Below are 24,704 nucleotides of genomic sequence, written 5' to 3' on the forward strand. Positions count from 1 at the left end.
TACCAGAGAGTAGAACAGTCTCTACACAGTGTCTACACAGAGACCAAGGAAGGATTTGCCGCCACCGATAAGGTTCTTTCTCCCTCCCTCCCTCCCTCCCTCCCTTTGTGTTTTGAGTCTGCAAGGAGGCACTCTAGAGTCCTGACCTCGCGAAAGATTGTAAGTTTTGTATTCAACTTTGAAGTGTGCGTTAATTGTGTTGCAGAGTTATCATGCCTCGTCGACCTAATCCTCTTTGGGCCGAGCACACCAATGTCCTGAGAGTTGTCAACACAAGAGGTCAAGCAAGTTCAGGGACTCGCACTTGGGTGTGCAAGTACTGCGGAGAGCAGATAACGAGTACAATTACCAGGGTTTTGAAGCACCTCACTGGTATTGGCACCACTAGACATTGTGGGGGTTGCCAGGCTGTCCCGCCAGCATTGAGGGATGCTTTGATTTTGGAGCATTTTCCTCCAGGATCTACTACATCGTCACAGTCAGGGGGAGCACGTGCAGCAGCAGCAGAGGATGCCTTGCAGGATGCATTACTTGGAGATATTGGCGGCTCTGCGTCTGCAGCGCCATCATTTGCAGGCACTAGTGGAAAGAGAGCTCGTGTTTCACAGGCTGAGGATAAGGATGCTAGTGCTTCAGCAGCAAGTGCAGGTGGGGTTGAGGGTGTACGTGGCCCAAGGCAAACCACATTGCCATCGTGTACACAGTGATTCATGGGTAAAAGAGCGACAGAAAGTTGCAGAGATGGAGATTGCGCGGACTCTCATAGAGTGCAACATTGCATTCAATGTGTTGAAGACTGATCAATGGAAGAGGATGGTGAGAGCTATTTCACAGGTTGGTGCTACAAATTCCTGGAATGGTCTTGACTACCAAAAGATGCGCACTACCATGCTTGACGACCAAAAAGAGATCATAGACCGAGCATTGACTCTAGTGAAGGTTGGGTGGCAACAATTTGGATGCACTATTCTTTCTGAAGGGTGGAGTGACACGCGGAGGTGCCACATTATCAATATCCTTGTTTCCTCCTGCTTGGGCACATACTTCTTACGAGCCATGGATGCAGGTAAAGCTGGAGAACGCATTTCTGCGGAGTTCATCTTCAAACATATTCGCCAGGCCATCAAGGAGGTTTGGGAGAAGAACATCGTGCAGGTAGATACTGAGTCTTTACCATGTGGCATGCACATTTGAATTTTGCAACATTGTCCAACGTAATAATGTCCACACTTCATTTAATATCTTGTCATTGTAGGTGGTCACTGATAATGCCTCCAATTGCAAGGCCATGGGGGATATGGTGGAGGCTGAGTTCAAGCACATTGTGTGGACACCATGCGCTGCACATTGCCTAGACCTTCTCATGGAGGACATAGGCAAACTTCCCTGGGTGCAGCCTACAGTGTCTGATGCGTCCAAGCTTACCACTTTTTTCCACAAAAAACACCAGGCCTTGGCAATCTTCAAGAGCCACAACACACTAGACATGGTGCGTCCCTCGAAGACCAGATTTGCATACATGTATCTGGTGCTTCAGAGGCTGTTCACATTGAGAGATCCACTGTTGCAGACAGTTGTGGATCCAAAGTGGAGATTGATGTACCACGTGTAACAGACTTGGACACTCCAAGTCAAGAATCAATCGTGACAGCACCAAATAACCACTTCAAGCAATTCACAGATCACAATAGATTTGCACTGGCCCGGCGAAGTTCCGTGCCTAGAGATATTGGCCCCAAAGACTGGCGCCCCTTTCGGTATTTATTTTTATATTAATCAGTTCAAAGTACAAGAGAGTGAGTTGGGTTTCACTCTCAGACTCTGCGTCCAGATGCTCTGAGAAGTGAAGCCCTCTCCACGTATTTAAAAGTACAAGGGATGCCCAAAAGCAGAGCCCCAAAAAGCTTCAAAATCAAAAACATGAGTTCTCTCTCTCTCTTAGAGAGTCTTTTTTTTTTTTTTTAAAGCAGTTCTCTCTCTTTCTCATGGCGTGGAGTCCAAAAAGCAACGCCTAAAAGCTGTCAGCGCAAATTGCGGCACAATTTCCAGAATTCCGTACCAATTGCCACATCAGCATCCCGGCAGATTTTAGGGTTTGCTGAAATTAGGGTTTCAGCCAGAAATTAGGGTTTCCTGCAAATTAGGGTTTTTGGCAGTTTTTAGGGTTTGCAAGGAGTTTCAGCCTGAAATTAGGGTTCAGCTGCCCGTAGCCACGTCATCACTTTGTGACATAACCCCCCTCTTGATAGCATTGTAATCGACCGCGATTTCGCCTGCTAAACCGACAAAAGCCATAAACCGTCTTAGCAGACACTGACTGTTAGTACCTACGTACTAGGAACACACATCTAGCACATGTACCAAATCAACAATCACATCACACGACATCACAGGACATCACCAGACATCACAGGACATCACATGACATTCAACATTCATTCGGATCTTAGACTATGATTTATCGGCAATGTAGCTAGCAATCACATCTAGGTCCAATCGGGACCTCATCGATGTCCGATTGACTAACCCCTATTGCAACCATGTCTATTCGAGATCAATCAGACCAAAATGCTACAGTCATTTCGTCTATCAGTTCCTGCACTCAAAAGAAGTCAAGAACAAATGAGTATCGTAATCAGGAATTCCATTTTATAAAGTCATACAGCACAATACTGTCAGCTCTCAGTATCCCTAAAGCTCAAAGAGACATGAGTGACTCTAGTATCTAAATCAAGGCATTTGTTGAGAAAGGAGTGGAATGACTCCCCTCTTGTGCATCCCACTACACCAGATCTCCGGCCAAGCTGAATTCTGGGTTCCATTTGGAGTAGACTATGCTAAACCAAAAGCATCAAGGTAAAGTTTCACAATCTGAGGAGTATCTGCTAGGTCCTCCTCCTCCATCCACTTCGCATCAAGTGAAGGATAATTCTTGAACTTAACCAAGAACCGCCTTCGGACTTTACCCTTATGTGCCAAAATCTGTTCAGGAACACGGATCTCCTCGTTTTCTTCTACTTCGGGTAGCTCATCACGCTCCCCGTCATCCGGCACATCACCTTTAAAAGGTTTCAAGAGACTCACATGGAAAGCATTGTGAATCCTCCAAGTATCTGGCAGTTTCAATCGGAATGAGACATCATTTATCTTTTCAGTAATCTGGAAAGGACCGTAGTATCGCATACTAAGCTTTGGAAAAAGCCTCTCCTTTCCCTTTTTCTTTCGTAGGCGTGCCTTCTCAAAACATAAGAGCACCCAATCATCCTCCTTCAATTTCATGTCGCGACGATGACGATCCGCTGCCTTTTTCTGTCGTTCTTGAGACTTCTGCAAGGTCTCGCGAAACTTGGCAAAAGCCATATCCAGATCTCGCGTATATATCCGCTTCAAAGATCTTAGCTTTCGTGCTCAGGAAGGGTGGAACCTTCGCAACACCTTCAACAATCTCAAATGGCGCCTTCCCCGTCGAAGAGTGTATCGTGTTATTGTAGGCAAATTCCACCAAAGGTAAATATCTTTCCCATTGAGTCTTCTGATCTGAGATATAAGACTTCAATAAATCTAGAACCACTGAATTGGCAATCTCGGATTGCCCGTTAATCTGCGGGTGGAACGATGATGAGAACTGCAACCGCGTGCCAATGTTCTCCCAAATTGCCTTCCAAAACAAACTCGTAAATCTGGGGTCTCTGTCGGAGACAATCGTCTCAGGCATGCCATGTAATCTGAAAATCTAGGCCACAAACAATCTCGCTAAATGATCCACCTTGACTGTTTTCTTCACTGGAATGAAATGAGCCTGTTTGCTAAATCTGTCAATAACAGTCCAGATACCATCGTGACCACTCTGTGTTCTCGGAAGATCAAAAATGAAATCCATCACTATACTTTCCCAGGGGCGGGTGGGTATGGGTAAAGGCTGTAACAATCCCTGTGCCTTATGCTTGTCAAACTTGACCTTCTGGCATACCAAGCAACTGCACACAAACTCTTCCACATCTTTCTTGAGTCTCGGCCAAAAGAAATCTCTCTCTACCCCTTTCATGGTGGTAGCAATGCCGCGGGGACCCGTAAAAGGTGGACACTGGCATTCAGTCATAACCTTTTCCCTCAACGGTTGTGTAACGCACAACATAGTTTTTTTCATCAAGTAGCCTTCCCGAAGGGAGTATCCAGCTACTGTCTCCCCATCCCGTATTCGTGTGAAAATATCTGCAAAATCTGTATCTGTGACATACTAATCGACCATATCCTCGAAGCTCCTATGATGTATCGCGGAAATAGCCAGAACCACATTCTTCTGTCCCTGCACATGGACAATCTGGAAGTGGAACTGTGACAAGATGTTCGCCCACCGCATCTGCTTTTCCGAAAGCTGCTTCTGTGACAAGTAGCAGCGCAAACTCTGATGGTCTGTAAAGACAGTAAAATCCGCTCCGAGTAGGTAATGCCGCCACTGAGTAAGAGCATGGATAACCGCCAAAAGCTCTTTCTCATAAATCTGTGTTTTCTCCGGCCTAGAGAACAAACGGCTCTCGTAAGCTATGACATGGCCTTCTTGCATCAAGACCGCACCCAAACCACGACCACAAGCATCACAATATACTTCAAATGACTTCTGCAAGTCCGGCAAAGTCAAAATAGGTCCTGTAGTCAATTTCTCTTTCAAAGTCTGAAAGGCAGTCACCTCTGTGGGTCCCCACGAGAAAGGTACTCCTTTCTGTGTCAAGATATGCAAAGGGGAAGCAACCTCTGCAAACTTTCGTATGAACCGCCTGTAGTACGAACACAGTCCCAAGAAGCTTCTAACTTCATGGACATTCCTCAAGTCGGGCCAGTCACGGATAGTCTCTATAATCCATTTTCACTCCTGCTGCTGACACAATGTGTCCCAAAAAGTGTATCTCTGGTAGGAAAATTTCACTTTTCTTTGCATTAACTTGTGATCTCGTAATGCCTGAAAGACCTGAAGCAGATGATCTTTGTGTTCTGCCTCATTCTTGGAGAAAACAATGATGTCGTCAAAGAAAGTGCCAACAAATAGCCTGTACTCTCGAAAAATCCTATCCATCATCCGGTTAAATGTCGCAGGAGCATTGGTTAAGCTAAAAGGCATCACCAAAAACTCAAATAACCCAAAAGTCGTCTGTAAAGACAGTAAAATCCGCTCCGAGTAGGTAATGCCGCCACTGAGTAAGAGCATGGATAACCGCCAAAAGCTCGTTCTCATAAATCTGTGTTTTCTCCGGCCTAGAGAACAAACGGCTCTCGTAAGCTATGACATGGCCTTCTTGCATCAAGACCGCACCCAAACCACGACCACAAGCATCACAATATACTTCAAATGACTTCTGCAAGTCCGGCAAAGTCAAAATAGGTCCTGTAGTCAATTTCTCTTTCAAAGTCTGAAAGGCAGTCACCTCTGTGGGTCCCCACGAGAAAGGTACTCCTTTCTGTGTCAAGATATGCAAAGGGGAAGCAACCTCTGCAAACTTTCGTATGAACCGCCTGTAGTACGAACACAGTCCCAAGAAGCTTCTAACTTCATGGACATTCCTCAAGTCGGGCCAGTCACGGATAGTCTCTATAATCCATTTTCACTCCTGCTGCTGACACAATGTGTCCCAAAAAGTGTATCTCTGGTAGGAAAATTTCACTTTTCTTTGCATTAACTTGTGATCTCGTAATGCCTGAAAGACCTGAAGCAGATGATCTTTGTGTTCTGCCTCATTCTTGAAGAAAACAATGATGTCGTCAAAGAAAGTGCCAACAAATAGCCTGTACTCTCGAAAAATCCTATCCATCATCCGGTTAAATGTCGCAGGAGCATTGGTTAAGCTAAAAGGCATCACCAAAAACTCAAATAACCCAAAAGTCGTCCGAAAAGTTGTCTTGTAGACGTCTCCCGGCACTATCCTGATTTGATGATATCCACTCTTCAAGTCAATCCTGCGAAAGCACGAGGATCCCTGTAACCTGTCGAGTATATCATCGATCCTAGGAATCGGAAATTTGTTCTTGATGGTGATTTTGTTGAGAGCTCTATAATCGATGCACATTCTCCAAGATCCGTCTTTCTTCAAAACCAACAACACTGGAGAGCAATACGGTGAAGTACTAGGCTGGACAAGACCCTTTTCCAAGAGGTCTTTCACTTGGTTCATAATCTCTTCATTCTGTGCTCGGCTCACACGGTAGGGTGGCCGGTTCGGTGGTGTACTACTAGGTATCAGATCAATGGTATGATCTTCAGGACGAGCAGGTGGTAACTCACCTGGCAGGCCTTCTGAGAAGCAATCAGCGTGAGTGTAGAAAATCTTGGCGTTCTTTATCAAGTTTAGACATATTTGTCCTATCATCATCACTCAACTCTTTCATAGAGATCGAGTAAACAAACAGACTGGATTTCATTAATTTTGAAATGGCCGAAGCCGATACAATAGGGACAGACTCGCCCTTCAGTTTAATATCAAGTACAATTTGTTCTGCCCTTTTCTGTAGTCAAAGTCGCTTTTCTCGCCCGATAATCGACCACGACGTTGTTCTTGTGGTACCAGGGAATCCCTAAGAGAACGTCACAACCCTCCAAAGGCATTATGAAGAAGTCCTCATGCCCCAAATACCCCTAACAATGCAACCTAAGTTTGCCAATGACAGGGTGTAATGGCTACGTCCCTGCCGGGTGCCGCTAGAACTGCCTCTGCAAGTGGTCCCATCCAATCGGGAGTAATCTCGAGCCGCGCCGCCAATTCCGGTGAAATGAAGTTGGCCTTGGCTCCTCCATCAAAGAAAATCACGGCCTCTTGATCTTTCACTTTGCCCCAAGCTCGGCCAAAGTTCTGTACTCTCATCCATGGTGTCGGGATCAGTACCCACACAATCTGGAACCAGTCCTGTTTTCATCTTGCCTTTTCATACACGGTCCTCAGCTGCTCTCGAACTCTCAGGCCTTTCGTCGTCCTTGTCATTTTGTTCTTTATGTGCCTTTTTAGGGCACTTCGCGGAGATATGTCCAAGTTTCCCGCATCCAAAGCACTTCCCCTCCCTGATGAAGCGAGCTCTCTCCTGAGGAGTAAGCTTGGGTCGTGCATCCTTTCTCTCTAGGTTGCTCTTTCTTTTTCTACTTTCATTCCCAGAAGTCTGTCCGGTTCGTTGTGTCGTGACCTCATCTGTGGGTAGGTCAGACTGCCAGAGTGAATTGCAAAGCCGCGCTTTGCATGACTCATCAACTCCTGAATAGAAGCTGACTTCTGTTCCAAGCAGTGGTCTCGGATCTCTGTAGGTAGACCCAAGGTAAACCGCTCAATCTGTTCTCTGAACGAGATCTTCTTGAATGAAGAGGCGGGTAGAAAAGAGCTCCACAATCTTTCACAATAAGAATTCATTGTATCGCTCTTGGTCATCCGAAGATGGTTCCAAGCAGCTCGTATATCTCGCTCAAACTCTTGAGTCAACCAAGAAGAAATAAAAAGCCTCTTGAATTTCAGCCATGTAACTGGCACAGTCTTGCTTAATAGAAGCGTGGACCACCAAGTGCGAGCATTCCCCTTAAAATAAGAGACAGCTCTCCGAATCTTAGATTGCTCTGAATAGCGTCCTCCCGCGAAAGCGATGTCAAACTGCTATAAAAGACAAAGCTTTCGAAGCATCGGAATATCCCGAAAAAGTATCAAACTTAAGTGCTTGGCCACCTTCCTTAAACTCTCGGACTTCTTTCATCTTCGAGAAAGTCATACTGGTTGGCTTTGTAAAAATTCTTCTTGTTCGCATAAAAGTTTCCGTTGTCAGAGTCTGAACTGTGCGTAGATGAGTCCTCTGTAGAAGTGTCACTCATTGGGCGAGACTTAGACTTCTTTGCCTTTTTCTTGCCCTTTCCGAAGCGTTGTTTCTTGCTTCGCTTTTTGCTTTTTCTGTCTTCTTCGCTCGAGTCTGAAGAGCTAGAAGAACTGTCATAAGAAGACGAAGAAGAACTGGGTAAGCCTTCAAACTTGACGCGCTTCTTCAGTTTCTTTGCCTTATCGAAGGTCGACCGACGACCCAAATATCCCGGGAAGTCAGTGCCTTTCTTCTGCTTTTTTTGCCGTGCTTTTTGTCTTTCTTTTGCACGTCGAAAAGTTGAGCAATCCGTGCATCAACCACGTTCTCCAGTTCCTTCTCCGTATATTTCTTGGAGGCAGAAGGTTTCTTGAGAGCGGGTTTCGGGAGTGGTGTTGTGGTTCTCTGCCACTCCGTCTGTACCTCTTCCAAAGAGGTCTGGTTCATATATTTTGCCATCTTTGGGTCCCTGGCAAAATTGAGCATCATCTTTGTTGCATCATCAATCAATTGACGACGCTCCATCCCTCGCTGCTCCGCCTGAGTAGGCCTAGGCGGGCGATACTCCGTGCCGGAATCTTCGTTGTGATCCCTGCCCGCATCTCCAGATGCAGAGGGAGTCGATTGATCATTGCCTGAAGCCATAGGTGCCGCGGGAAAAAAAAAATCGGGGATCGAATTTCCCGTAGAAGAGAAATCGGCCGTGCTCTGATACCACTGTAACAGACTTGGACACTCCAAGTCAATAATCAATCGCGACAACACAAAATAACCACTTCAAATAATTCACAAATCACAATAGATTTGCACTGGCCCGGCGGAGTTCTGTGCCTAGAGATATTGGCCCCAAAGACTGGCGCCCCTTTCGATATTTCTTTTTATATTAATCAGTTCAAAGTACAAGAGAGTGGGTCAGGTTTCACTCTCAGACTATGCGTCCAGATGCTTTGAGAAGTGAAGCCCTCTCCACGTATTTAAAAGTACAAGGGATGCCCAAAAGCAGAGCCCCAAAAAGCTTTAAAATCAAAAGCATCAGCTCTCTCTCTCTCTTAGAGAGTCTTTTTTTTTTTTTTAAAGCAAGTTCTATCTCTTTCTCATGGCATGGAGTTCAAAAAAGCAACGCCCAAAAGCTGTCAACGCAAATTGCGGCACAATTTCCGGAATTCCATACCAGCTACCACGTCAGCATCCCGGTAGATTTTAGGGTTTGCTGAAATTAGGGTTTCAGCCAAAAATTAGGGTTTCTTGCAGTTTTTAGGGTTTGCAAGGATTTCAGGGTTTCAGCCTGAAATTAGGATTCAGCTGCCCGTAGCCACGTCATCACTTTGTGACACCACGCTCAGTCAGAGGCAACCAAGTACATTCAAAGAAAGGTTCTTGATGAGACCTTCTGGACACAGGTGCAATCCTTGGCAGTGGCTCTACAGCCATTGTATGTACTACTACGGGTCACAGACATGGAGGGCTCTACACTTGGGTTGGTGTATCATCTGTTTATTCAGATGAAGACACACATTTCTGGATGTACCTCATTGACACAGGATCGGTAAGTACAAACTACAAAGTGCTCTAATGTCCTCATGTGACATGTCTATTTATAATTTTTCAAAACACATACTTACTGTGACTATTTTGTTTGCGGTCGTGATGATATTTTTGGCTATTGTAGAGACTCGATGGCAGTTCATGCGTCGTCCCATCCATGGGATGGCTGCAATTCTCCATCCTCTCTACAAGAGCCAAGAATTGTTTGAGGAGGCTTCATTGCTCACACTACGCTCTGAATATCTAAACATTATATATGATGAGGATGAGCAATTGATTCTCGATTCAGAGATGAGTAGCTACATGAACAGTTTAGGACCCACCTTTGTGCGGTCCGTAGCATTGAGAAAGGAAGCTACCAAGCTTCCTTTAACATGGTGGCAGAACTATGGACGCCACGGCCTTCCCAAGTTGTGCCACCTTGCATTGCACATCCTTTCTCAGGTGAATACTGAAGTCTGAATTATAATTTATAATTATTGAATGATGAATCTATATTGTCACACGTGACACTTGTCACCCATGAGTGTTCGCTATTTGAATTGCTATAGGATTGCTCAGTTGGGGCATGCGAGCGCAACTGGAGTGCATACTCTCTTATTCACACGAAGATCCGCAATCGTCTTAGCACCAAGCAATTAGAGAGACTGGTTTATTGCCGTGCTAGCATGCGGCTTGTGCGCAGCTTTTGAAACCGGCCTGTTCAATCCAAAAAGGGCGGTAGACTTTACTTTAAACCTTGATTTAGCTTTCACCCATTATTAGTCGTCTATTTTACCTGTACTTTCAAGACACAACAAAGGGGAGAGGGATACAGGCTGCTAGATTGCACCTGTATGAGTAGACGGACACCAGATTGGCCCCTAACTTAGGCGCCCCTTTCGGTATTTCTTTATTGTTCAAAAGAGGGAATAAACGCTGTGGTTCTTACAAGCTGCCCCGCACAAACTCGGCTGAATTTCCACTGTTCCAGCCCGATTTCGGCAGCATAACTGTACTAGAACCCTTCACGGTCAGTATTCCCACGCATTGACTGACTTTCCCGACGCCTACGGGCACTTTGCAAAACCTGGCGAGAATCTGCAGCACGCTGAATTCTCTGTTTTCAGCCCTGAAAATGCGCCAGATCACCTGTACAGCGGTCCCCTTGCGTCCCCGAACCTCCTGGGGGTATTAGGGTCCGTTTAGGGCCAAAACCCTAAACCTGCAAAAATACACAGCAGGCTGTAATTCACTGTTTCGGGCTCCGTTTCGCGTGCCGGTCGCATCCCTAGCAAGTCCTCGAGCTCCCGCACCTGTAGGGCTACTTGCCCTTTGAATTGGACGAGATTTCTGGCGTGAAACCTCTCCGAATTCACCTGTACCTGCGGGGGGATTAGCCGCTAGCTAATCCAGTACCTGTGCAAGAGGCTCTTGCCTCGGCAATCGCGCATGAACCCACACAACTGTACATTGGTCAAATGAAGAGCCCACTAGAGGGGCATAACATACTGCCAAAGGGGAGAGAGAGGGCAGTGCGTAGCGTGCAGGGCATCACTCCTGGCACCGCACTGTGCATAAGAGGGAAAGCAAGCACTCCATAGCTCTTAACCTGTGACAGAGACTTGCAAAATGAGCCTCCCAGCTATAAATCACGTTTTTGCCTTCTCTATAAGTAGTAAACTGGCCTCAGAGTGCCAAGTGTCACTCATTTGTGCATTTTCCCGCTTTAGACCCTCGGGTCTAAAAATATCTCACCTGCAGCCTCTGTTGACTTGGCCACAGAGTAACAAAATGATCCCCATGTCAAACTGCACGTAATGACGCGAAGACATTTTCAGGTCCCAAAATAGCAGTTCCCTAAATTTTAGGAGATGCTGCCATTGTATCTTTCTAGGTCATCCGACCCTCTTTGTACACTGCGGCCACATCCAAAACTGAAATGTAGCCTCTGTAGCAAAGGATTCCACTTTGGCTAGTCAATGACCCCACTTGGCTAACCATAGTCCTTGTCCAACCTTAGTGCTCTCTTGCCCTCAGGCCTGGACTCCCTCTGGACAGTTCCACACTAGCTATGCAATACAGGGCAGTTAGATTTCCCGAGGGGTGTTTCCAAAAAGTGAAAGTAAATAGATAATAAGAAAGAAATCAACAAAAAGGATAGATAGTAGTCACACGCTGGTGACATACCCCCCTCCTGAAATCTCAAACGTCCTCGTTTGCATCTATGTCGTCCATGCTTACTGTCAACACTGATGTATTCAACACCTGTCGACACATATACGACACATACATGCTCATTGTCAACCCTGGTGTATTCAACACCTCGTCGACTCATGTATTGCCTGCGTGTGAACCCTGTCCCAATGACATAGTGGTAGCTTCGCACTCTGCCATTGCTTTGAGTCACTAACTTTCCAATGACAAAATGGTAGCTGCACATTTTGCCACTGTCTTATAGTACACGTTGGATCCCGTAACACTTTCGAGCATACCCAAACCGACAGTTTAAGAATGCAGTTACACATGTACTCTTCAATAGAAGCAATCACTGTATCCTTGACAAACTGACAAGAAATACTCACTTCTATAGCACTAACCAAAATTTTGGACATTCCATAAGAGCAATTGCCAAACTGACAATCTGTACAGCTCTAACATTCATGTAACAGGTATTTGATTTGAGCTCACTTTAAATACCATGTACATCATTTGTTTCAAAAGCCATTGTCACACTGACAATCCATTTAGCTTTGAAACTCAAGGGGTCAAGGTAGGTTGCAAATCGAAGGCTTCCAGGTAAAGTGATAACACAGTTGGTGACTCTGCAAGTTCACCTTCTTCCATCCACTTAGCATCCATTGGTGGATAGTTTCTGAACTTTACCAAGTAACGCCTAGCAACCTTGCCTTTCACTTTCCTTTCTTTGTGTGCCAAAATCTGTTCAGGGACCAAGATCTCGTCAAGTTCCTCGACTTCCGGCTGATCTTCAGCTGGAATAGCTTCTGGCACATCACCCACATAGGGTCTGAGAAGACTCACATGAAACGCATTGTGAATCTTCCAACTGTCAGGCAATTTCAGCCTATATGCAACATCACTGATTATGTCGCATACTTGAAAAGGCCCATAGTAACGCATGCTGAGCTTTGGAAACACTCTTTCCTTGCCCTTCATCTTCTTTAACCTTGCCTTTTCAAAGCGTAAAAGCACCCAATCACCAAGTGAATATACCACTTCACGACGGTGACGATCAGCTGCTTTCTTTTGCTTTGCCTGAGTCCTTTCTAAGGCCACTTTGACCTTCTTGTACATTTCATCCATGTCTTGAACATACTTATCTGCTTCAAATATCTTGTCCTTTGTATGCAGTATGGGAGGAACTTTCTTGCCACCTTCAACTATCTCAAAAGGTGCCTTGCCAGTTGATGAATGCACTGTATTATTGTATGCATACTCCACCAATGGCAAATACTGCTCCCACTTTCCTTTATGCTCTGACACATAGCACTTCAGCAGATCTAGGACAGTAGAATTTGCCTCTTCTGACTGCCCATCTGTTTGAGGATGAAATGACGAAGAGAATTTGAGCGTGGTGCCCATATTCTCAAACAAGCCTCTCCAGAACAAACTAGTCATGCGTGGATCACGGTCGCTAATAATCGACTGTGGCATGCCATGATACTTGAAAATATTGCTCATAAACAAGCGTGCCATCTGATCTGGCTTTATCTTCTTCCTGACAGGAATAAAATGAGCCTGTTTGCTGAATCTGCAAATAATGGTCCAAATACCATCATTTCCTGTCTGCGTTCTTGGAAGATCAAAGATAAAATCCATAGCAATACTTTCCCATGGTTTATCTGGAATAGGTAGTGGTTGCAATAACCCTGGTGCCTTTTGCCTGTCAAACTTGACCTTTTGGCATATTAGGCATTCTCGCACAAAGGCATCCACATCCCTTCTCAATGTAGGCCAATAGAAGAATGTCTCAACCGCTTTAACTGTAGCATCGATACCACGATGCCCTGCATACGGTGGGACATGACTCTCTTCCATAACTTTGCGTCGCAATGGCTTTGTGACACACAATCTGCCATGCATCATCATGAACCCATCTTTAAGAAGATAGTGTTCATGACGTTGTCCATCCATTAGTTGCTCGAAGACCCTTGCAAAATCTTCATCATTTGCATACTGTTCTCTCATATCATCAAGTTCATGATGATAAGGAATCGACACAGCTGAAATTTGTGGCTTCCTTGACAAGGCATCAGCCACAACGTTCTTCTTGCCTTCCACATGCACAATCTGAAAATGGAACATGGACAAGATATTTGCCCATCGCATATGCTTCTCAGATAACTTTGTCTGTGTCAAGAAGTATCGCAAGGTCTGATGGTCCGTTTGGACAACAAAGTCTACACCTAGCAGGTAGTGTTTCCAACTTAAGAGCGCATGAATCACAGCCAGTAACTCTTTCTCATAGACCTGCATGGTCATCTCTGGCCCTTGCAAAATTCTGCTCTCATAGGCTACTACCCTGCCATCTTGCATTAGCACAGCACCAATGCTACTACCGCAGGCGTCACACTGGACTACAAATGACTTCCTAAGATCTGGCAACACAATGACTGGATCTGAAGTCATCTTTTCCTTTAAGAGATTAAAAGCTGAAATCTCTTTCTGTGTCCATCTAAAGGTGACTGCCTTCTTTTGAAGAGCATGTAAAGGTGAAGCAATCTCAGCGAAATTTCGGATAAACCTTCTGTAATAGGAGCATAGTCCCAAAAAGCTTCGGACATCATGCACCGTCTTCAAATTTGGCCATGACTTGATCGCTTCAACTTTTGCAGGATCCATTCTGACACCGTCCTTTGAGACAATGTGTCCCAGAAAGTGAATCTCTTCCAGAAAAAACTCACTTTTCTTTGCATTGATGAGCAACCTATGACTGCGTAGCTCTTTGAACACAATGGCCAAGTGATGCCTATGCTCCTCTTCATTCTTTGAGTAGACTATCATGTCATCAAAGAATGTACCAACAAACTGCTGGTGTGGACGGAAAATTCTGTCCATCATCCTATTGAACGTAGCAGGAGCATTTGTGAGACCAAAGGGCATCACTAAAAATTCGTAAAGGCCAAACGTTGTTCTAAAAGCAGTCTTGTGCACATCCTCTGATCTAATGCGGATCTGATGATACCCACTCTTTAGATCTATCCTGCTAAACATAGCTGCTCCTTCTAATTTGTCCATAATATCATCAATTCTAGGTATAGGGAACCTATTCTTGATGGTATTCTTGTTCAGTGCACGGTAGTCGATGCACATACGCCATGAGCCATCCTTTTTCTGCACCAACGACACTGGAGAACAAAATGGAGATGAACTGGGCTGAATCAGCCCTTTTTCTAACAGCTCCTGTACTTGGCCCATTATCTCTTTCTGCTGAGCCGCACTAACCCTGTACGGAGGCTTATTTGGTGGACTACTGCCTGGCACCAAATCTATCGCATGGTCCTCGGGTCTCTCTGGCGGTAATTGAGACGGTAATGAATCGGAAAAACAGTCACTATACTGTTGTAAAAACATTGACCTTTCTTTATCTAGCACAGATAAATTTGATTCATCACAATCTGACACTTCACGTGCAAAAACCAAGTACGCAGAAAGATGCTTTTTCATTACAGAAGTAATAGCAGAAGCTGATACAGTAGGAATAGACTCCCCTTTAAGCTTTACATCCAGAATGTGAGTCTTTCCCCTGCTCTGTACAGTGATCTTTTTGTTGTAGGCATCCATGATTCCCTGTACACGAAACAACCAAGGAATACCTAACAACACATCACATCCGTCCAGTGGCATGATGTAAAATTCTTCAGCATCTACATAGGACTGGATATGTAGACGCAACTTTCCAATGATGGGTGTCACAGCCTCTGTATGGCCAGGACATGCCAAACCTGCCTCTGCTGTATACCCCATCTCTTCAGGTCTGATTCCCAACTTTGAAGCCAATTCTGGGGAAATGAAGTTGGCTTTGGCACCTGGATCAAAGAAGATAAGCACTGTTTGATCCCTAACCTTTCCCCATGCTCTGCAAAGCTCAGTTGCATCTGAATTTGGCTTGTCGCCCACCATATCTGGCACTAGACCAGCCATGGGCTTCTTTCCTTTCCTGTCTTCCTTGTCATCAGAATCAGCTGGCCTTTTCTTTGTAGGACAATTGTAAGCAATGTGGCCAGGCTGCTCACATATAAAGCATTTGTTCTCTGTCCTCAGGACCTTCTTTTGGTCTTCTGACTTGCGAGGAAAACGTCTTTTCCATTTCTTTGCTGGTCCTTTTTCTGATTCAGCCGTAGCTTTGTCTTTCCCTGCGTTGGCTGACTCCTGAGTCCCTTTAGGAGCCTCATTGGGAACGTGCTTCTTGGCTGAATTTTTCTTGCCTGATCCTGCCTTGACGCCAGTGTTAAATTCACAATCTTCTCCCTTGAGCAAACCATTGCCAGTGTTTGCTACCTCGATGAGCTGCGTCAAAGTAGTGACTTTTGTCTTCGTACAGTACTTTCTCAATCCTTTAGGTAGGCCACAACAGTATTTTTCAATCTGTTCTGTCAATGGCACAAACCTATAGGAAGTTACTGGAAGTAGAGCTTTCCAAAACTTCCGATTGTAATCATCCAGATTTCTGCAAGTGGCAGCATTAAGCTGGTGCCATTCTGTCATGACATCTGCTTCGAAATCATCAGATAACCAAGCTGCTGCAAAAATCTGCTTGAAGTAAATCCATGTGGACGGAGCTTGCCCTTGAAGCAATAAAGTTGTCCACCATTGTCCCGCATTCCCTGTCAAGAAAGTGGCTGCCTTGCGGACCTTTGAAGCCTCTGTAAAGTTTCCCCCTGCATAGGCCTTATCAAACTGCTGGAGGAATGAAAGAGCCTTCTTCCTGTCATCAAACCCTGTAAAGGTCGTGAATGACACTCCTTTGCCACCTTCTTTGTACGGAGTTGGCCTCTCCAGCGGCGTTAAATTGTCATATGGAAGTGACTGAAACATGGGAACACTATTAGGGTTCATCTGTGTTCCTTGGCCGCTATTAACTTGACCTGGAAATGCCATATTTGGCTGCTGATTTGTAATTCCAGCCATACCAAAATTTGCTTGTGGCATCCCAAATTGTCCCTGAGTGCTTTGAAACCCTGGTTGCATACCCATGACACTGTACATGGGGTTAGGCATCATCGTTTGAGCACCCGCAAACACTGTTCCTGGCGTATAAAACTGATTTCCAGGTGCATGACCAGCCATGCTTTGGAATACGGATCCACCTCCAAAATAGCCAGGGTGTACTGAAGGTGGTGGGAAGACCTGTTGCATAGCCTGTAAGTTGCTTCCCTGCCCATTAGAACCAGCTATAGGCTGTTGAAAGGTGGCGGGCTGAATTGGTACAGCTTGAAAAACTGGCATCTCAGCCACCTGTTCTTGCACCTTAGGCATACGTTGTGGAGACTGCATGTTCTCCGTCAAGTGTACAGGTGTTTCCATTGACTGTGCGGTATGAATCACCTGTGCTCGAGCCTTAACAGGCTTTTGAATATGATCCAGTGACCCAACTTGCTGAGACGGAACAGGAGGTTGCAGAAAGGCTAAAAACCTCGGATTCTGCATTACTTGTGTGAACATAGCCACAGCAGTAACCAACTGGGTCCTGAATATATCATCATCAGTCTGTGGTGGTCTTGAGGACTCACCCACTTCATGTGTCTGTTGACCCTGTGAAGAGGAAACCTCTTCAGTCACATCATCTGGTCTGTCAGCCATAATTGCAATTCCCTGTGTCTAGTCTATGATCCCCTGTGTCTTCAAGCCGAAAACTGCCCAAGGCTCACTTCTATGGGAAAAAGTGATTTAATCCCGTCGATGGAACCATGAAACCGGCCTGTTCAATCCAAAAAGGGCGGTAGACTTTACTTTAAACCTTGATTTAGCTTTCACCCATTATTAGTCGTCTATTTTACCTGTACTTTCAAGACACAACAAAGGGGAGAGGGATACAGGCTGCTAGATTGCACCTGTATGAGTAGACGGACACCAGATTGGCCCCTAACTTAGGCGCCCCTTTCGGTATTTCTTTATTGTTCAAAAGAGGGAATAAACGCTGTGGTTCTTACAAGCTGCCCCGCACAAACTCGGCTGAATTTCCACTGTTCCAGCCCGATTTCGGCAGCATAACTGTACTAGAACCCTTCACGGTCAGTATTCCCACGCATTGACTGACTTTCCCGACGCCTACGGGCACTTTGCAAAACCTGGCGAGAATCTGCAGCACGCTGAATTCTCTGTTTTCAGCCCTGAAAATGCGCCAGATCACCTGTACAGCGGTCCCCTTGCGTCCCCGAACCTCCTGGGGGTATTAGGGTCCGTTTAGGGCCAAAACCCTAAACCTGCAAAAATACACAGCAGGCTGTAATTCACTGTTTCGGGCTCCGTTTCGCGTGCCGGTCGCATCCCTAGCAAGTCCTCGAGCTCCCGCACCTGTAGGGCTACTTGCCCTTTGAATTGGACGAGATTTCTGGCGTGAAACCTCTCCGAATTCACCTGTACCTGCGGGGGGATTAGCCGCTAGCTAATCCAGTACCTGTGCAAGAGGCTCTTGCCTCGGCAATCGCGCATGAACCCACACAACTGTACATTGGTCAAATGAAGAGCCCACTAGAGGGGCATAACATACTGCCAAAGGGGAGAGAGAGGGCAGTGCGTAGCGTGCAGGGCATCACTCCTGGCACCGCACTGTGCATAAGAGGGAAAGCAAGCACTCCATAGCTCTTAACCTGTGACAGAGACTTGCAAAATGAGCCTCCCAGCTATAAATCACGTTTTTGCCTTCTCTATAAGTAGTAAACTGGCCTCAGAGTGCCAAGTGTCACTCATTTGTGCATTTTCCCGCTTTAGACCCTCGGGTCTAAAAATATCTCACCTGCAGCCTCTGTTGACTTGGCCACAGAGTAACAAAATGATCCCCATGTCAAACTGCACGTAATGACGCGAAGACATTTTCAGGTCCCAAAATAGCAGTTCCCTAAATTTTAGGAGATGCTGCCATTGTATCTTTCTAGGTCATCCGACCCTCTTTGTACACTGCGGCCACATCCAAAACTGAAATGTAGCCTCTGTAGCAAAGGATTCCACTTTGGCTAGTCAATGACCCCACTTGGCTAACCATAGTCCTTGTCCAACCTTAGTGCTCTCTTGCCCTCAGGCCTGGACTCCCTCTGGACAGTTCCACACTAGCTATGCAATACAGGGCAGTTAGATTTCCCGAGGGGTGTTTCCAAAAAGTGAAAGTAAATAGATAATAAGAAAGAAATCAACAAAAAGGATAGATAGTAGTCACACGCTGGTGACAGCTTTCATGCCTTGGAGACACCCAAGCAGGTGAGATTTACATGCACATTTATAAAAACAAGTCAATGATCAAAAGACAGTGTTGAATCATGGACTATGTTTTGTCTTGTCATTGTAGGTGGATCCCACAGAGTTGAAGATGGTGGCAGATCCTACTGCGGAGGAGGTCGATGCACGGATTAGAGATGAGCAGGAGGAGATCCTTCGAGAGTTGCATAGGGAGCTAGAGAGCGTGGATCGCCGGGTCACTAGATCTCGCTCTCGAGCTTACAGTATTCCTCTTCGCATTGCTGCTGCAGATCCAGAGGTTGCACATAGAGAGAGCATTCGCAGAGGAAAGTTACCCGTTCGGCCTGCTCGTAGACGAGCCAATGAGGCTATTCGACTCATCCACACCAAGAGTTCAGAGGCTGATGATCCAGATGAGGGTGATGCACCCCTAGCATCTGTGCCAAAGGAGAGAGAGCCCGATTATGATGATGAGGGCAATGTCTTGACAGATGGAGACTGATGATGATTTTGAGTAGTAGTGATTGCCCAATGCTTTGGGTCTTGGGACTTGGACATTTGTCATGACTCATTTATGCTTTTTATTTTGTTGCTTGAGCCACCAAGGCTTTTTATTGAGTGACTATGTTATTTTTGTATCAGGATTCAACATTCAGTTATGTACTTTTGACTTACACTATGCCATGTGGTCTGGACTCGATTCTAGCGGTTACTTAACTTGTGGTGTGATTTTAAGTGTTTTTTGAAAGTTGTGGCTATGTTTAAGTATTGTGAAGTGTTTTTAAACTAGATAGGTGTATATAAATTTGAAATTCTTTGTATTTTTAGCTTTTAAAAAATATACTACGAATTTTACGTACCTTATGGCCCAATCCATACGGTACAACGTACAATACATACCGAATACTACGTACCTTACAACCATAGTTGACACGTACGGTCACGTACGACGGGTACACGTACGAAGACGTGCGGTACTAATCGAACTAAAAAAATTAGATGTACGGTGACCTAACGTACGATGCAAAAAAAAATCATGCATCTTACACATGATAGATCATATGAGTCATGACATTGACCTTAGTACTTAGAAGTTAGTACTAAATACTTGTAACTTAAGTCTTACAAGTTGGAACATGAAAGATCTGTCCATGGACATTGGAAACGGCAATGTCCGAAGAAAGAAGAATCATGATCTCCAAAGTGGTGGCGGCCATAGTAGATCCGCTACCCGAGCCTCGTCGCACATAGGTTATGGTTGTTTGAGCCAAAGCCATTGGGCTCTTGTTCAAATGCAGTCGAGATGCAAAACATTCCCACACCAAAAATCGCCCCCGCAAAAAAAATAATAATAATAATAATAATTAATTAATAAATAAATAAAAATGGACGACTCATGTACGGAACGTACGAGTCGTACGGTACAGTACGGAACGTCCCGTACGTCGAACGTGGACAACCTTGCTTACAACCTTGGAACGAATGAGGAGTAATGGTGCGCCTTAGAAACAATGCAATCTACGCATGAGCCTGCGCATCCTTTACATCCCAACGAGCTTGTTCTGTCGTAGGCAAAACAACTCTAACAGCAGTAATCCTTGCAGCAAGACCTACCACATCCTCAACATCGCCTACATCCTTAGGACCAAGACGTACATCAATGCCCTTCACAATATTCCAGACGCCCTTTGACACAAGAACATGTTGCATCATGTAAGCCCACATAGGGTAATTGTCCCCATCCAATCTGTCCTTAGCAGCAAACATCTTGAACATATCTGTGTTGTTGTCAGCCATGGAAAATGCCTGCACCTAATGTGAAAACTACTCGAAATGAGGAGAAACTGAGTGAGACCAACACGTGCTAGCTCACCCGAAATTTTTGTCGACCTGAAAACGCTCGCCAAAGCTCACTGAAATCGGAGAAAGTGAGCAGACATGTGTTGGAGCAGCTGGCGACTTAAGCCCGAAAGGACGTAACCTACTTTGATACCAATTGTTGCAATTAGGGTTGCAGGAAAACACACACAACTTGGAGAAGACGAAGGAAGCTCAAGGCACACAACAGAGTGTATAACTTAATGTGCAATGGAAAGATAGATAGCCGTAGAGTGATGGGCGTATATACAATGCACCGGGGAAAAAACCTCCTAAAGAGGAAAAAATGCCCCGAGGGCCAGCGGTCCTAAGTGTGTTCACACACATCACTACCACATGTATATGGTAACAAACAAGAGATTGATCTTCAAAATCCTTCGTGTGATATAAGACTTCTCGTTCAAAATCTTCTAATAATTGTGAAATATTTGGTGGAGAGGAAATCTTCTCAAGGCATTCTTCGGATGGAGTAACTTCAACTTTAATAATCACTAGAGAGTATTTTGGCTTAAGATTGTATTCATCTTCTAATAATGAATCCCAAAATTCTTAAGAATCATCATCAGATAATGTCACTTCATGATTTACAATTGGCATATCATCATCCAACAAAGAATCAAAGAAATCATAATCGTCTTCTGAGTCTGAATCTGCAACTATGTCCTTATCTTTGTTTGGCAAATGAAGTATCACTTGGCAAAACTTCTTGCTCGCTATCATCAATTGGTTCAGGAGAAGTTAATGAACTCAAAAATTCATCAATAAATATTTCTGTATCCGCATCGAAAATCATATTCGCTTCATACTCCATTGTATCATGTTGTTTGACTTGTACACGTGAGGCTTGAATCACTCGTTCCGCATGATAAAGTCCGCGTAAAACCATTTCATGTCCATCTTTGAACAAATTGATAGTGTGTCCTCGAAAGCTAATAGCTAGATCATACTGAAATAACCAATGCTGACCAAGAATCATGTCGTAGTAAAATAAAGGCATGACTTCGAAATCCGGTTAATCTGCATAATTTTAAATATCGAATTGCAACTGTCGAACTGTCTCATCACAAGTTAATATTGATCCATCCGCTAATTCCACATCATATAAGTGAGATGGCTTCTGAGTTGGTAAGCCAAGTTGTCGAACTATTTGAGTGCTAACGAAATTATTAGAGCATCTGTCCACTAAAATATTGATGGATCAACCATTGAGAGTTCCAAGAAGGCTCAAAACTTGCTTTGAGAGAGGCTCCAAAAGTGAAGAGCCACATTGAGCATGCTTCATAAGAATAGTCGTCTCCGCCGAGACATGAATTGTATTGACCACAAATTTTCCTTTATCTTTAGCAGAAGCTGGTTGTTCAGAATTCGATAATGTTTTTGCGTTAGAATTTCTTTTCGAATTAGACTGATTTGGTCTCTTTGGACATTGATACCATCTCTGGTCACCTCCGCAAATTGTACATAAACCATCCTTCTTTGAAGTCAAAGAAGCATTTGACGAAGAGCCTTGCTGACTATTGGAATGCCGATCTTGAGAAAAATCACGTCCTTTACCACGATCAAGTGGAGTATTTGAAGAAGATCTGCTTTGAAATTGTCGATCTTGAGAATAGAACCTTGAAGTTGAATAAGGCTCCATTGCTTGCTGTCTAATCTGAGATTGATGCTGCTGACTTCGGCTATAGCTTTCTCTCATCGATTACGCCACACACACAGCCATATTGCTATCTTTTATTTATATAATTGGAGCAGAATAAATATAAGTTACCTCATGCTCGTTTGCATGTATACCAGCATTCTGCTGCTTCCATACCGGGAGAGGGGATAGTGTGTAGCGGCGAGGGTAGAGGCTCACAATCTTCGGGTCCCAGAAAAAATTTTGCTTTGATATCACTGTGAGGATTAGTGGTGATAATCCTATAATTAAGACTTAAAACTTCATACTTAAGATCGAACTGAGACTTAAAAGTTAAGAGACTGAATGTGTGTTTGATTGATTGAATGAATGCCTGAAAACTGAGTACAATAGGCTCCTTAAAGAGACGAAGAGGCACAATGAAAAGACACATCTCATGGTGAAGACACATGACTTTAGACGTAAAGACAAATCCTTTCGGTGAAGAGCTGCAACCATTGGAGGAAGAGTCGCAACCGTAAAGCGAAGGGGTGTGACCAATCGTCGAAGGAGTGTGGCTTTTGGCAAAGAGGCATGTCTCTTGACCGAAGGGTCGTGACCATCCAAGCGTAGGGGTCCTCCTTGGGATGGCACTTTGCGTATCTGCAACTAGGAGTAGATGGAATACTGTAACATAGTCACAATCGTGACATGAGCTCTCTTGGTGGAGTCAATAGTGGGTGAGTGAATCTCACCGAGAGACCCCCTTATTCTATTAGGGTAAACAATAAGATTAGGGGTAGCGGATGGGTTAGGATTATTGGGTCAACCACATGGCCTGCAACCCCAACACCTAGAGTGCAGCGGCCGAATGCACTTGGCCCCACGGGCCACAGTAGGTGGCACTGAGTGATGAAAAAAGGAGAATAAGGCTAAAGGGTAGCCGATAAGACTAAGGTAAATGTGGAGAATGGTATGCTGCAACCAGCGGTTGTGCAATTGCAGACAACGTGAATGGATAAGGGCGACAAGCAGTGGGTTGTCGGGTGAGCAACGGGCTGATGAGGCACAGGTGTCAGGTAGGCAGCAATGGGGTAGAGAGCACTCATTGAAAGAGTGGCTGCTGATTAGAGGGCTGACAGGGAGCACGCAGCAAGTAGTCTCTCATGCCTCCATCCCTTCCACTACATTTCGAGATTGAATACCACTTTGTTTGGGGCTGTATTGAGGATCACCGTATCAGCTTCTTTTTATGGACTTCCATAATAGAGATTACTTCACTCCATGTTTTAACCAAGACCACATAGAGGGGTCCTCGCATGTTGTATCACGTATATATAATCCAATTTCAGCATTAATCTCCGCTTGTACATTATTTGGCACTGTAGAATATTGTAGAGGTGAGGGATATTTCACCTTCTTGCAAATGCACTTGGGTAGCATTTTTCTCTCGTTCCTCCAGTTTTAAAACCTGTAAGCTGCTATAAGTCTAACATTCTCCTAGTAAGCAGTTTTCAGTCAAACGCTTTGAGTTTATAGGTATCTGAAGCCATGTTTGAAATGCAATCGGAAGAGAGAGTCGACAGCTATGAAATGGAAACTATGTGCATAAATGGAGTTAAAGAACATATCATTGCAGACTAGGGCAAACCAAAAAGGCCCCATGGTTGTTTCCAAGAAGACCAAAAGAGCAAATCACGTACGCTAACAGGAAGGCCGAGTACATGCTCCGCCTCCCTAAAACAGAAAGAAAAATGAAGAAATGGGTACCTGCATAGCTGGGAATGCGGTACATCTCTCTGTTAAAAGCTTCACGGGGCTTTAACGATTCGGAAATCTTGACAGAGAGGCCTGCCAAAGATGGGATCTCTGAAGGAACCGATGGCGGGGCATCCGGAGCTTGTTCAAGGGGACCATCAACTGGCTCAGATTTTACCTCCGCCGGCAGGCTGGTGCCACCTCCCTCTTCAGACGCCATACTTCGACCCTGAGCAACACCAGACAATTCGGCCTAGGCAACTTGAAAGTTTGCAAAGGCGGCACGACTGTGTTTTTTTTTTTTCCTTTGATTGCATTCCCAATGTTGAATTTTGAGATCCCTCGTATATATATTCTCAAGATAAATTGCTTGGCAGGCCTTACTCTGGCCAATGGTGTTAAGTGTTCTTGACTAAATTTTGAGATCAATGTTGGCCTATTTATCTTCTCAACATATCGTAAAATGATATTGGTCAATTGCTGTCCAATTTTTTGGCCTTCCTAATGGGCAAGGCCTTAATCTTGTAGAGTTCTTTTTGGCATGGCTAAAATTCAAGCATTGTTTTTCATATCGTTTTCTCGGAGCAGAAATTTTGCCACCACATGGATGGTAGGTGGTGACAACTAGTACAGGTATAAGGGGGGATTGGAGGGTCATTTTCCATCTAATTTTCTTGGAGAGGACACTTTGCCATCA

The 24,704-nt window shown here is 44.8% G+C and overlaps 1 protein-coding gene across 3 annotated transcripts in view; it reads right to left on the reverse strand.

Moving 5' to 3' along the window:
- LOC147424712 (SWI/SNF complex subunit SWI3A-like) overlaps positions 1–24,334 on the reverse strand; it is a 72,331-nt gene extending 47,997 nt beyond the window's left edge. For all 3 annotated transcript variants that reach the window (XM_086499743.1, XM_086499744.1, XM_086499742.1), the window contains exon 1: positions 24,020–24,334. In XM_086499743.1, the coding sequence (XP_086355869.1) occupies positions 24,020–24,227 (208 nt within the window). In that variant the 5' untranslated portion in view covers positions 24,228–24,334. The remainder of the gene's footprint in view (positions 1–24,019) is intronic.
- Positions 24,335–24,704: the final 370 nt, after the last annotated feature.

Source organism: Adiantum capillus-veneris, chromosome 25 (assembly GCF_014529385.1).
Source record: "Adiantum capillus-veneris isolate H3 chromosome 25, ASM1452938v2, whole genome shotgun sequence".
Classification (NCBI taxonomy): domain Eukaryota; kingdom Viridiplantae; phylum Streptophyta; class Polypodiopsida; order Polypodiales; family Pteridaceae; genus Adiantum; species Adiantum capillus-veneris.